Source organism: Rhea pennata, chromosome 8, assembly GCF_028389875.1.
Source record: "Rhea pennata isolate bPtePen1 chromosome 8, bPtePen1.pri, whole genome shotgun sequence".
NCBI classification, from domain to species: Eukaryota; Metazoa; Chordata; class Aves; order Rheiformes; family Rheidae; genus Rhea; species Rhea pennata.
Window position 1 is genome coordinate 3,114,349 of NC_084670.1, and position 12,707 is coordinate 3,127,055.

At 35.4% G+C, this 12,707-nt stretch overlaps 1 protein-coding gene across 5 annotated transcripts in view; it reads right to left on the bottom strand.

Moving 5' to 3' along the window:
- Positions 1–1,844: 1,844 nt before the first annotated feature.
- The window catches only part of EFCAB7 (EF-hand calcium binding domain 7), a 30,361-nt gene continuing 19,498 nt past the window's right edge, over positions 1,845–12,707 (bottom strand). For all 5 annotated transcript variants that reach the window (XM_062581509.1, XM_062581510.1, XM_062581506.1 and 2 more), the window contains 6 exons: positions 12,186–12,343; positions 11,856–11,989; positions 9,590–9,738; positions 7,333–7,542; positions 5,372–5,479; positions 1,845–4,371 (listed from right to left, as the gene is read on the bottom strand). In XM_062581509.1, coding sequence (XP_062437493.1) covers positions 4,297–4,371; positions 5,372–5,479; positions 7,333–7,542; positions 9,590–9,738; positions 11,856–11,989; positions 12,186–12,343 — 834 coding nt within the window. In that variant the 3' untranslated portion in view covers positions 1,845–4,296. The remainder of the gene's footprint in view (positions 4,372–5,371; positions 5,480–7,332; positions 7,543–9,589; positions 9,739–11,855; positions 11,990–12,185; positions 12,344–12,707) is intronic.

Consider the following 12,707-nt stretch of genomic DNA (forward strand, 5'->3'; position numbering starts at 1 on the left):
GAAAATGACCCAGAGTTGGGAAATAAATGCAGAAAGATTCACTCAGAAACCTCAAATCAGGAACTGTTGAAGGCCCTGCTCCTGCAAAAGTTCACATGTATGTCTAAAATTCAGATTTGAAACTGAAATTGCTGTTGTGGGCATACATGATAAGAACATGATGTTCCTAAAAACACAGAGTCACATATTAAAACATATGCAATAGGATTTGCCTACATGGTTTAAATAACAGTATCCAGCAAAGGAATGGGGAGCCGGAATACTGCAAAGCATATAGCCCAGTAAAAAAAGGTGGTGAAGAGCCACGTGAGACCTCGGAGGCCTAAGGACGGTGCAATACCTGAATTTTCTCTGAATGCTTTCAGCTTTTCCAAGAGTAAAGCACTCTTTGAAGGCTACAGGTAAAAACTACACAAATAAAAACAATAAGCACTATGTAACAAAATAAATCCACATGACCTATGGGTAACAGAAACACCAAGGTATCTGTGGGAGAATGTTTTACCTAAGAAATTCGTAAGGTTTTTAGCCCACTGGAACAATCAGAGTGGAAAGATAAACAGCAGATTTTAATGGCCATAACGCCAGTTTCTTTCTTGAGTCCACTGCTTCTTTTGTCATTCCACAACTCTGACTCTTAATTCTCAAGCTTTTTTTTTTTTTTTTTTTTTTTTTTCTTTTGAAGGAGTTTTATTAAGTCCATCTCACAGATGAGGGCTAAAAAATTGCTGATACAGACAGCAGTTATCGCCTCTCTCCTCCAGCACTGCTTCCCTCATACTGAAACCAGCACACTTACAATGGCCCTATTCAGTGAGGCAGGTACACAGAGCTAAAGCAAACTGGAAAACGCTCTGCACGTAGGACAGAGATCTCTGTTCCCACCTCCTCCTCCTTGGCAAGGAAGGCAGAACCTACCGCAGAGAAGAAAGCTAGCCCATGCTCCCATTTAAAGTCACACCATGAAACTCTTCTTAGCAGCTGGGAGAACAAGATCAGAAAATAAAAATCACGTCATTCTCTATTGCTCTGTGTTGTATTTTACCAGACCCTAACTGCAGCAAAACCAAGTCTTTTCATATGTAATTATTTCTCAGCTACAAATTTCTTTCATTTTTAAGTTTTCCTAAAGAATTCCTGACACCAAGACAGATTTCATAACCAAAAGTAATGAAGCATTCACTTTGTATTCCTATCTCCTGTATGTCTCATTATTTCCCAGCTCTTTCTTAGAGATTAAACTAGGAAATTGTGATGTATCCTCCCATCAGAAATGCTGCCCCAAGGCAGCGTTTCACAGTTCTCTATAGCCACATTAACTTTTCAGCTAGAAGTTACCAAATATCTGTGGACTCTGCTAATACAACTTCAACTTTTTTTAAACAACTCTGAAAACAAACAACTGTTATCTGTTGTACTGGCTAAGGAAAAAGAGACAGATCACCGGTTAGAGCTGCCTGAGCATGGGTTCCTGGAGTGTGTAAATCACAGCGGGCCTCCAGCCGTGCTCTCATTTTGTAACTGACATTTACTTGCCCAGTATTCAATTACAACACAGTAACAGCAGAGAGTGCAGGAGTCGCTGGCAGATAAATATAGCTTTTCAGGACTACTTGCTACCCTCACTGCCTATTTTAAACTCAGACACTTTTTAAGCATCCACTGACCAGGGTCATCATTTTTTATGGTAACAGACATTTAGAAGAACTAGAAAAGCGTAACAGGTTGAGTATGTTTGGTGTCTCAAAGTTCTTTCTCATTTCTGCTGCAGTTTATACCAGATGGACTTTAACCTCCTTATTTCAGCTACTCTGGAAGTAGTTTATTTCTGTTAATAGTCAAGAGCCCAAAACAAACCTTGCATCTTCCTCAGAGAATGTTATTTCCTTATCATATGTGAAAGCCCAGACTTTTATCTTACACAAAGGCATATAAAAACAGCGGTAAATTATTCAGAACAAGTGCAAAATGAGTATTATAAACAAATAATTAAAAAAATCAAAAAGTAAAAAAATCTTTATCGGATGGCAAAATAAAATCAAGTACCCCAGGTAAAAAACACAGGAGAGTTGCATTAGTAACCCATCAGATCAATTTAAGAAAACAAATTTCTTCTCAGTGAAGCAATTCAAACATAAGATGGAACACATAATACAGAAAATAAAGCATATTTAGGGAAGCTAGCCCTTATAGAAACACAATTATCTTATTACTATCAGTTGTATTACTGAACATCAATAATTTTTATTGTTTCTCTGTAAGTTTTCATTCCAAATGTATTTTGTGAGAGAATACTTGCTGAATAGTCTACTTGATCAAAGGATTTCGCATATTATTCCTATACATGTTTATACGTCAGAGGCTGACTTTTGACAGTTAAGTAGGGGAATATTTTTCTGCAATCACATAGATGGAGTCCAAATTCAGTCTAATTCAGTCTATATCTTCAGTCTATGTGGATTTAATCCCTTAGAATTTTCCTTATTGCTAATGCTCAACATTTTCAAATATCTGTACTCTTACATTTATGTATTTAAATACAGATATAGAGTCAAACTTCAGTTTTTGTACAGAAGTTAGAATTCTGATTATAGTGATTGAAAGATTAATACATTTTATAATAACAAATCTAATAGACTTATTTTATCAGCGCTTGTTTAAATGTCAATTTTGATTTGTGAACAGGAAATAATATTCCTCCCCAGAACACAGGGATGAGTTGTTTTCATTAACTCCATGAGCATTACTCTAGAAACAAATATTAAGAAACTGAAGTAACTGGCACTGTAATCTCTTGGCAGTAGTAGTTTAGCTTTTACCTAAGTACTGCAGTCTTCATTTCCAATGACACATTCAGCAGTATTTTTTATCATCGAATCTCCTTCATGCACACTCAGCAACCTAGAATAGCCACCCCTCTCCCTCCGAATATATAGTCTTAAAATTTTAAAGTCTTAAAATTTTAATTATCAGGTTATATAGTATCAAAAAATTGCAATGATCATGATTTTTTTCTGCGATGACAATGTTACTGTTGGCACTTCAAAACACACAGAAAAGCAAGGACCAGTCCCTCAAATTTCTATCATCTTGATGAGAAAAAACACAAATCAAATGGATAAGGTTCAGATTTCAAAATGGTGGGCTTCAAAGTAGTATTTGATTGAATTCCACATGGTACAAAAAGAACAGAAAAAATATTCAATTAGGCTGTTTGCGGTGGGGGGGGAGAAGAAACATAAAGACAACAATGTGAAACAGATAATGAAAGCTGAACGGGGAGAGGACTAGGCAGAGAACACAAAAAGTCTGTTAGGAAAAATCAGAGCAATCTTCCCTGAAGATAGGAAGTAGCAAGCAGCAAAGAACACAGCACCGACAGGTGATTGCACTGTTGAAAAGAGAAAGCATTGAAGGAAACTGACTGGATATCCGAAAAGTAAAAAGAAATGTTGTTTACAAAATTTCGGGCATATTGAAAAGGAAAGCAGTTGGGGGTTGAAACTGAAGAATGATAATTAAAAAAAATAAAAAAAGTAACTCTGTGGCAGTAATAGAATTTAGGGGACACTAAATACTGAGCAGTGGAAAAAAAGAAAAAAATATTTTTGCCAAGAGCATAAATGAAAAAAATAGCTAAAACTGTGTATGTTCTGCCTAGTGCAATGGTAGGTCTAAAAGAGTGATGGGACATTCAAGGAGATGAAATATATGCAGTTTCTTCTCCAGTCAGCTTCAAGGTTGTTAAGTAGGAAGGCGAACTGCCAGGCTAGTCAGAGAAAAAGTAATTTGCAGATGTTCATGTGTAAATTCCTGACTACATAATGCACATGACCAAATAAAGCTTTGGAGGAGAATGGAGGAAAAGGATTATTTGGAAGATGTTCAAAATATGATTCAACTCATATAAAGTATGCACGTGTACATTCATTTGTTATGCAGACAGGGAATTATTCCTCTCACATCTGCCTGCAAGTTTATGTTTTCATGGTTTCTTCTACAGGGAAAACATTTCTCCCTTTAGCTTGTGAAAGTGAAAGCTTTTATATTTCTAATTCCCTTAAACTGTTAAGATAGCTGAACATCAGACCTTGCAGTTTCCTAAAAGATGCTAGCAGAAGTGTAAGATCAAAAATAAGTAAGTAGATACATGATTCTCTGGTTTTAACAAATGAAACTCTGGGAGTTGGTGCCAGCTTTTGGGTGAGGACAAGCCTGGAAATTATCTAGAACTCGAGAAAAGAAATCCTGGTTTAGTTTGAACGCTACCAAAAAACAGCTCTCCAGCTAGAATGTTTAACGTAAGAGGGAATGCACACAATTATAAAGCCATTCTTCCTGCTCATTCAGTGGCATCACATGTTGAGAAACCTGAACATAAGAGAGAAAATGTTAGTGAAATAGTTTATTGGAGAACCGTGTATATGTTACTTTAAGTGCTATTTAGGCAAAATTAACCGTTTCAGCACTTTTATCACTAAGATATAAAGATGAACATTCAGCATCTATAATGACAACTAGTATTCAATACTTAATAATGAATTTAATTGCATTAAATGTTGATTGCATTACAGCAAAAAATCCAAAAGAGAGACTGAGCCTGCAATTCACACTGAGAGAAGCAGAAGTGAAAAATTAATAAAACACTTTATGAGATCTAATTTTAGATAACTAAAGTGTCAGCAGCAATATTAGAATACTGCTCAGTCCTGCCAGTCTCACAGGACTGCTTCTGTTTACAATGGGTCTGAATGTACCCACATCATGGCAGCAGTTTGAACCTGTATTTGTAATGCAATTTCAGTATCATTCTTTACCTTAGAACCCTCACTTAGAATTCTCACTAAAACCTGTCCAATTCTGCAATCAGGATCAAACTGCTCTGTGGCTAAACATACTTCACAAATCAAGTTTTTTTTTTTTTTTTTTTTTTTTTTTTAATCACTAGCTGTAAACCACATTGTGCATAAGGAGTTCAACATATGTATTTTTGTTCATGACTAGCACACACTTGGTCTGTTCCTCACAGCATCTATACATCAGATTAAAACTTAAGTTAACAAAAAAAGAAAATTTAAAAATATTAATAAATGATAAATAGACAGAATGGACAAATGAAAGACATGTATGAAAAACTGAACAGCTATGCACTTTTTTAGCTATCTGCACATGGAAACAGATACATCAAGTATGTGTTCAGTTTTGAAATATCAAGATATATCTCTTAACTGTGCAGGTGATGAAGATAGACTTCTCCACTTTCCATACTCTCATTATTATGACAAAAGACTTGTAAAAGGAAACTGTAAAGATGCCACATCTTTTTTCTTTTTGCTTAGATTTCAAATTAATTAAACAATAAAAATCTTACCATCATGGATTTTGGTGCCACTTCAACAGCAAAAACGGTGAGTCCCCTATTACTTAGACAGTTCTTACTCTGCTCATTATTGACATGAATAATCACTTTGTTTTCAGACTGAAAGTGAAAAAACATGGGGAGCCCATTAGTCTTAATAGTTAAGCAGTTATTCTTGTAACAACTTCACATTCCCCCTACTTCCTCTGACTTTGCTACTTGCTATCATCAGAGCCTAGATCCATTGTCAAAAGTCATCTAAGATTTGTTGAAATAACTTAAGCCCTTCTGAAGGTGGAACTTGAGAACATAATTCAGTAAGAAAACTATCTGCCATAGAATGCTACAGATGCTAAAAGTTGACATTGTTTCAAAAGGTGACTGGACAAATTCATACAGACAAATACTTTGAGTTTTTTAAGTACAAAGAAACTATTTCTGCATCAAGTAGTCCTTGAGCTGCAAATCACTAGGGACTAGGACAGTGATCTACAGAAGTATCACTGAGTGCTTGCCCAATTTTTGTACTCAATTTTGTAACATCTCTTACTGGTCGTTTCTGGAGGAAGGATACTGAGACCAGATGCATTTTTTTATCTGACCTTGTAAGGCTATTCTTTTTTTCAAAAATCTGAACTGTTGAAGTATTGTATGGTTGCAAAAATGTAAACACAATCTAGCATTAAACTTATCATTATTGCTGTGATGCCCTATCTGCTTTGGCATTAGTTTGGTGAAGTCTACATTTCTACATGGCAGTGAGATAAAGGCAAACAAAAGAATTATCTGTACAGAACTGAAGCTGGTTCTTGTGGTGCTTGCAGCAAGCTAGTTGCACTGTGGGAAGCTTAGAGGAAGAGAGATGTATAAAATTGCATTTTTATTACTTTTTTCCCTTAGACTTTTACAATACAAAAAGACCACTAGCCTAAAAATTCTAATTGCATTTTCAGGAAAGGGCAACTATTTGCTTCAATAGAGAGCAGAACTATTTATGAAACCCAGAATAGTGTAAATGGCAGTGGTCAGTAATTTTAATCAGATAGCATCCAGTTGTCTCAGTACAGAACTTGCCTCCTTCTCTGACATATACCCAAACATATAAATAACTCTAGTGTATCTACACTAAAGGGCGAAGTGCATATCGAAACCTGTGTTCCAAGGAGTCTCGACAGTCAGTCCTAATATTAGTCCACCAATCCACCCCTTTTGCATGTTTGTCCATTTAAAAATACACTTATTGCAGTGAGCCTGTAAGATTTAAAGCATCTTAAGTTTAGCATCTTACTGAGCTACATTTACTTACTTAGTGTTCCTGACATAAATGAAACTGAGAATGAATAGAACATTCATTAGAATCTAGGCAAAAAGGTTTAAAAATCTCCTACAGAATTTCATCAACCACCTTTGCACGGATTTATATTCATTAGCTTGGATTAGTAATTAAGTAGACCTGTAAAACTATCAGATTGACACATCATCCATAATAAGCTTCTAAAACACAGTCTGTGCACACACTGTTCTTTTACTTTCCTACGAAAGTAAACACTGAAAATACTAAATAGTAAAAATATTGTAGACTTTGCTCTTTCTGTAATTGTATTTCATGGTTTTAGTAGTTATGTCCTCTTATTACAAACATATTATATTTATAATCATTACATTCCAAATTTTCACTGTTTTGAAAAAGGCAAATAGTCAGCTTCTATGTGTTATTAAAAATTGCTTGCCTCATTATAATAAACTCTTCCAAGAAAACTGATCCAGTCTCTTTTGAAGTCTGTAGGTTATATTTTCAATGAACTGTGAATCAGGCTTAATTTACTTAGAAAAAAGAAGCCTGATTCACAAATTTTTTTTTCTAAATAAATCAGATATAGAAACTTGGTATGTAACTCTCAAAAGTGAAGAAAGAAGGGAATAGCAATTACAGATATTAACACAAAATATGTTTGAGAAACACGATCCAATACCTTATTTTCAATAACAGAAGTGATTCGTATATCCGTTTTATAGGTATAAACAATTATGTCTTCACAACCATCCATTACTTTGGCTTCTCCTTTATTAACAACAGACTTGCAAATGGCCCTGTTGAGTTGCCAGCCACCTGCCTCTAGGTATATGGCTTTAATTCTGGGTTTGCATTTTTCTGCATAGATGTCAATGACAAAGGGGCATGCCTGTAACAGAGGACAAAAAAAGGTTTTGTATCACTACTTTTTTTCTGGTTTATTCCACTCAGATTTTTATCCACAGCTCCTAAATAGTTTCATAGCTGCTCTGAAATGGAATTAACCAAGTGTATGTTGCTGAATATTAAAAACCTGAGAGCTGCGGCTATTTTTTAAAACAAACCAGAGATCAAGACTAATCAGTTATCTTCATGATAGTCATAGTATGTTTGATGTGCAGCTTGGTGCATCCCACTCTAACATGACAAACTCTCTCTTAGATAACAAAACATACAGGAATTAGGGAGATGTATAAATCTATCTCAACATCTGAAATAAAGCTGTTTCCCTTACCTGCCAAACTCTTGCTAATTGTGCCATTTCATACAGATTTAAAATATCTATAGTCTTGCATCTGGAAGCACTCTGCTCTTACAATTTCTTAGCTAGGACTAGTATGTGTGACAACTAGGAGCCTGCACGTTCATTAAGAGCACCTCTGTTTCTTTCAAACAGCGGTTGGAATACACTAGGATTATACTTTTTCAATTGTACCTTTAATTTATTAGGTTCAATACTCCTGAAATATCAAGTCTGAATCTCTGGAAACCCAGAAATTAAAAGGTTAAGTGATATTCATAAGCAGATATAAATTTTAGATTCATGACTAACGCACATAAAGGAGCAGTATTTGTCTTTGGAAAGTAAAGACTACAACCATAAACCAAAGCTAATATAAGGCAGAAAATACCTGTAAGAAATTTCTAAAAGATGTGATAAAAACCTCCTCAAAACCTTCTTTCTTAGAGGATAGCTCCCTCTTATGTCTAAAGTGCAGAAAGACAGTTCTGTAGCTGCTCTGCTAATCCTACTCACAGAAAAAGAAGAAAAAACTACTCATTAAGATACCATTATCATGTTCTCAAGATTTTCACTGAGCAGTCAGCTGAAGTCTTTCCACCACTAATCACATATTTTTGGGTCTTATAAATTGTTTTTAGGCTAATTTATTTTGTGATTACATAACTACATGGTGATTATATAACTACATAGTCCCAAGTTGCTTTAGTTTAACAAAAGTTAAAGAAAATAATATGTAGACTATAATAGATAACACCAACAAATCAGCTTTTCTTATGAATAAAAATTAAATGATTAAATTCATATTTAATGAGTAGTTTTTAAATTATTTTTTAATCAAGTTTTTATTAATTTTCTGTAATTTTTTTTTTCCTCTTTGTTAAAAATATCCTCTGGAAATTCTGTGATGGATCTGCAAACTGACAGCATGAGAACTACTAACACCAACCTTAATAGTAGTTCTGTAAAAAAACTATAAGCACACAGAAACATCAGAGAAATAATCCCTGGCCCTACAAAGTGAAAAGGTTGCCACCTAAAATTCTCATTGAAATTTGGACACTTTTGTGAGGAACAACAGTAACAGGAATAGCCAAATCTGAAAATTATTAACTCTGAATCATGCTAAAAAAGCAGTCTTATCCTGTTCAATGCAACACACTACAAATCTAAATCTAAACTCCATCTTCTAAATTCATTCTAGCCACAAAGTGGCTAGAATGGCATTTCTGCATTAATTTTAAAATTAGTCAAAGTAGCAACAATTCATCTGCATTTTGGGATACTTTTCTGTCATACTGTGATTAATGGCTTCCTTTGTGGCTTAGGCCACAAAAATTTTTTTAAACAAACCTGGACAGAGCATGTTGTGCATTCTGTAGGTCTGCTGATAGGTCACAGTTTACCATCACCACCTTTTATCACCTCTCACCAGCAATGCACATGCGTAAAGTCTTTCAACAGGTATAACCTAGGATTCTTTCCTTCACAACCCTATAAAAGACTGACTTCCTCTATAAGGCAAAAGTCATATTCTCTCTCTGAAAAATGATAGTGTTAGCCTAAGAAATGAAATGCCAGGCCTGACAGTCATATGTATTAGCAGTATTTGACCTGGGTCATTGGCCTACTGAAAATTAAACATGGGCAGCAAGTTATACAGGAAGCAATTACTTTTGTTATACAGCTTTCATACCTCTATCATTTCTAATGCTTTATTGTAGCCCAGTGACAATAAAGTGACCCAAAGGTCACTAGGATCCCCTTCACGGTCATTGGCTTCCATGAGATTCAGATCCATAAATCCCTGTCTTGTTAGTTCATTCTTCTTCATGTCAAAATTCTCTGTTTAAAAAGAAATAAAAAGTAGCACTTAAACGTCTATTCTCTCTGTAAATCCTCTTTGTCCTCCCTAAGCCAAACTCCTACTTGTGTCAATGAGGCTTACAAGATGGGGCAATCTAATAGCCTCAGGCTCTTGAAACATTATGTGGTAAAGAGTGCCCTTGACTAGGTATGGGCTCTTTGCAGAGCTTTCCCATGGATTTTAGAGAATGAGTAGAGATAGCTGACCCCCAATATGACCAAAAAGTGGGCGAGGCTGGTTTTTTCTTTCCCCTAGTAATATCTGCTGTGTTTGAGATTTTCAGAATAGGGAATATTAGGAATAGGAAAGGAAAGTCTGGTGGTGCCAGCACCTTTAGTGCTTGGGTCTTTGGTACAGAAATGATTTACTTAGTTCCTAAAAAGCAATAAACGCCAATAATCCTAACACCTCTCTCTTGATAGAATACGGCAGATTGACCACTCTAATGTCAGCAAACACATAATTGAAATGTCCTCATGTCAGAGATTTTTAAAAATGGTTTACTCATCTTCATAACAATGCTAAATCTTTACTATATTTTATTAAAAAGGGATTGCCAATTTAATAAATCTATCTAAGGGTACTATGCTATTATAAATGGCTTGAACTTTGGTGTCAAGATTTATGATATTTGTCTGAACCCTTCAACTGATTAATGACCTGGCAATACATTCACCATATTCTCTTCTTTCCTCTCTTACACACTTCACACGCACCCACCCCTCCTACTCATATTGACACTGGTGCACAGAGGCATATATAAAGTTACAAAATGTAAAACAGCATTTCCAGAGATGAAAGAGGAGAAGAAAAACTGATTTACATGAAAGCACTTTTTGTATATTTTTTCCATTATTTAGGAAAAAACTTCAATATCTTACAGTATTTTGGGGAGATATATTTGACAGCACTTGAAAAACGTCAAGTATTTTGGTCCAAATTAAGCAATGTGTCATAGCCTACAAAAGAATTACAGCTAACAGATTACATGGGCTGATATATGATGATATGCCACATTGACATTTCAGACATGGGCTTCAGGAAAAATGTTTCATATAGAAATTTCTAATTTTCACACAAGAGCTTCCAAATTTCCATTTTGACCACTGACTTCGTATAAACTGCCAATGCTTGGAAACCACTGCTTTCATGCATTGTATTATCAGAGCATCTTACAGTCAGTTGTGGTTATATTCTCCTAGCATGCTTATGAGATAGAAATGTGTATTCAAGGCCTTTGTAGGGTAAAAGCAAAGACCACGGATTCCTTTTTTCTTCAAAATTGATGTTTGGGGCCCAATACTGCTCGTGCAAGCTGGCAGGATGTCCAGTGACACTGAGACACATACCTGCAGATAAAAAAAAAAAAAATCTGAAAGAGTCCTATCTGTCAGCTTCCTGGTCTCACTCAAGAAGTCTCAGAACCTCATAGCTTCATACAGGGCAATTTGGGTAAACTGATGCACTGTATATGAACCTTCAAAAGGCAGATTTCTAATGAAAAAATGCTTGCATCCGAAGAAATATGGTTGCAATACGTATTTTCTAATGTTTAATCTCCTAAACAATCATAATAAGCTCGAGATGCCTTTGTTTTAAGGTATCATATACACACTGATTAACTGGCCCCTCTCAATGCCTTTGTTTTAAGGTATCATATACACACTGATTAACTGGCCCCTCTCAACACCTTGTGAAACATGAAAGCAGTATAACCTGAATCTGCAGAAAAGAAATTGATTTAGTGAAAAACCGTTACAGATAAATTCACTGCATGATCCATGATTAGAAAGCTACAGTTGTAACATGTCTTTCAGCTACAAAACTTTTAAAACTTTGCAATTAGCAATAAAAACTTTTTCAACAAAAGGTCAGTGGCACACAAACCAGAATGAAGCAAAACAAAGGAGAAGGGCTTGGGAAAGGATAAAAAGCAAAAACAAAACATGGAGAAGAGAACAATGACATGTTCTTGGTATAGGCTACAATATATGCAGTGTTTCTATGCTGTATATACTGTCTGGTGCTATAAAAAACTACTTGCAATTAGTTTTATAGTCCTACTTAGCTGTATCGAGCACAGCAAAAAACTTACCCTTACACACAGCCCAGGCTTCCTCATCACATTTCTCACCACTAGTCCTCAGTTCAAAGAAATTATACTCTTCCAAATTCAGAAGGCCATTCCCATCTAAATCAATGGTTTCAAATACATCCAATAAAGCTGCTCTAAAAGATGAAAAAGGCAAATTATTTCCAAATACATCTATTTCTTCCTCTGTCTCGTAATACTGTTGATAGCTATTCAACCTATTTCAGAATATTCTGTACAAAAGCCAGTTTAGTAACATATAGCTACTGGCAATGTTATTCAAAGCACGTACTTTTGCAAGAGTCACCACGTCTATCTGGGAACATGACTCACCGGAACTCCTTGGTAAGAGCCAGCTCTCCATCTTCACCTCTATACACCAGTTTTGCTTCTCCAGCAACTTGGGTTTTTACCTTCTTCAGTCTACAGCCTGTTGTGAATGGGAGTAGCCAGTAAACTCCTGATCCAAGCTCCCCTTTCCATCCAAACATCTATTCTTAAAGGAAGACAGAAAGCTCTTAAGTTGGACTAGATGATCTCCAGAGGTCCTTTCCAACCTTACTGATTCTATGATTCTATTGCTCAAATTATGTCTTCCTTTATTAACAGTAGTCATACAAAAGTGATGAATTCCTTGAAAATACTAGTAATGTTAGATTCTTTCCTTAAAGGAAACAGGTCTGCAGAAAGATGCTGCATGATGTCATTTTAAAGACACAAAATCTCCTAGTGCAAATCTCACTTGCAATAGCAATTAAAAATATATATAGGACCAGAGATGACGGAAGAACATTCATTATTGTAACTACACAATGACACTGCTGCCATTTTTCAGATTTGTAACTTTTTAATCTT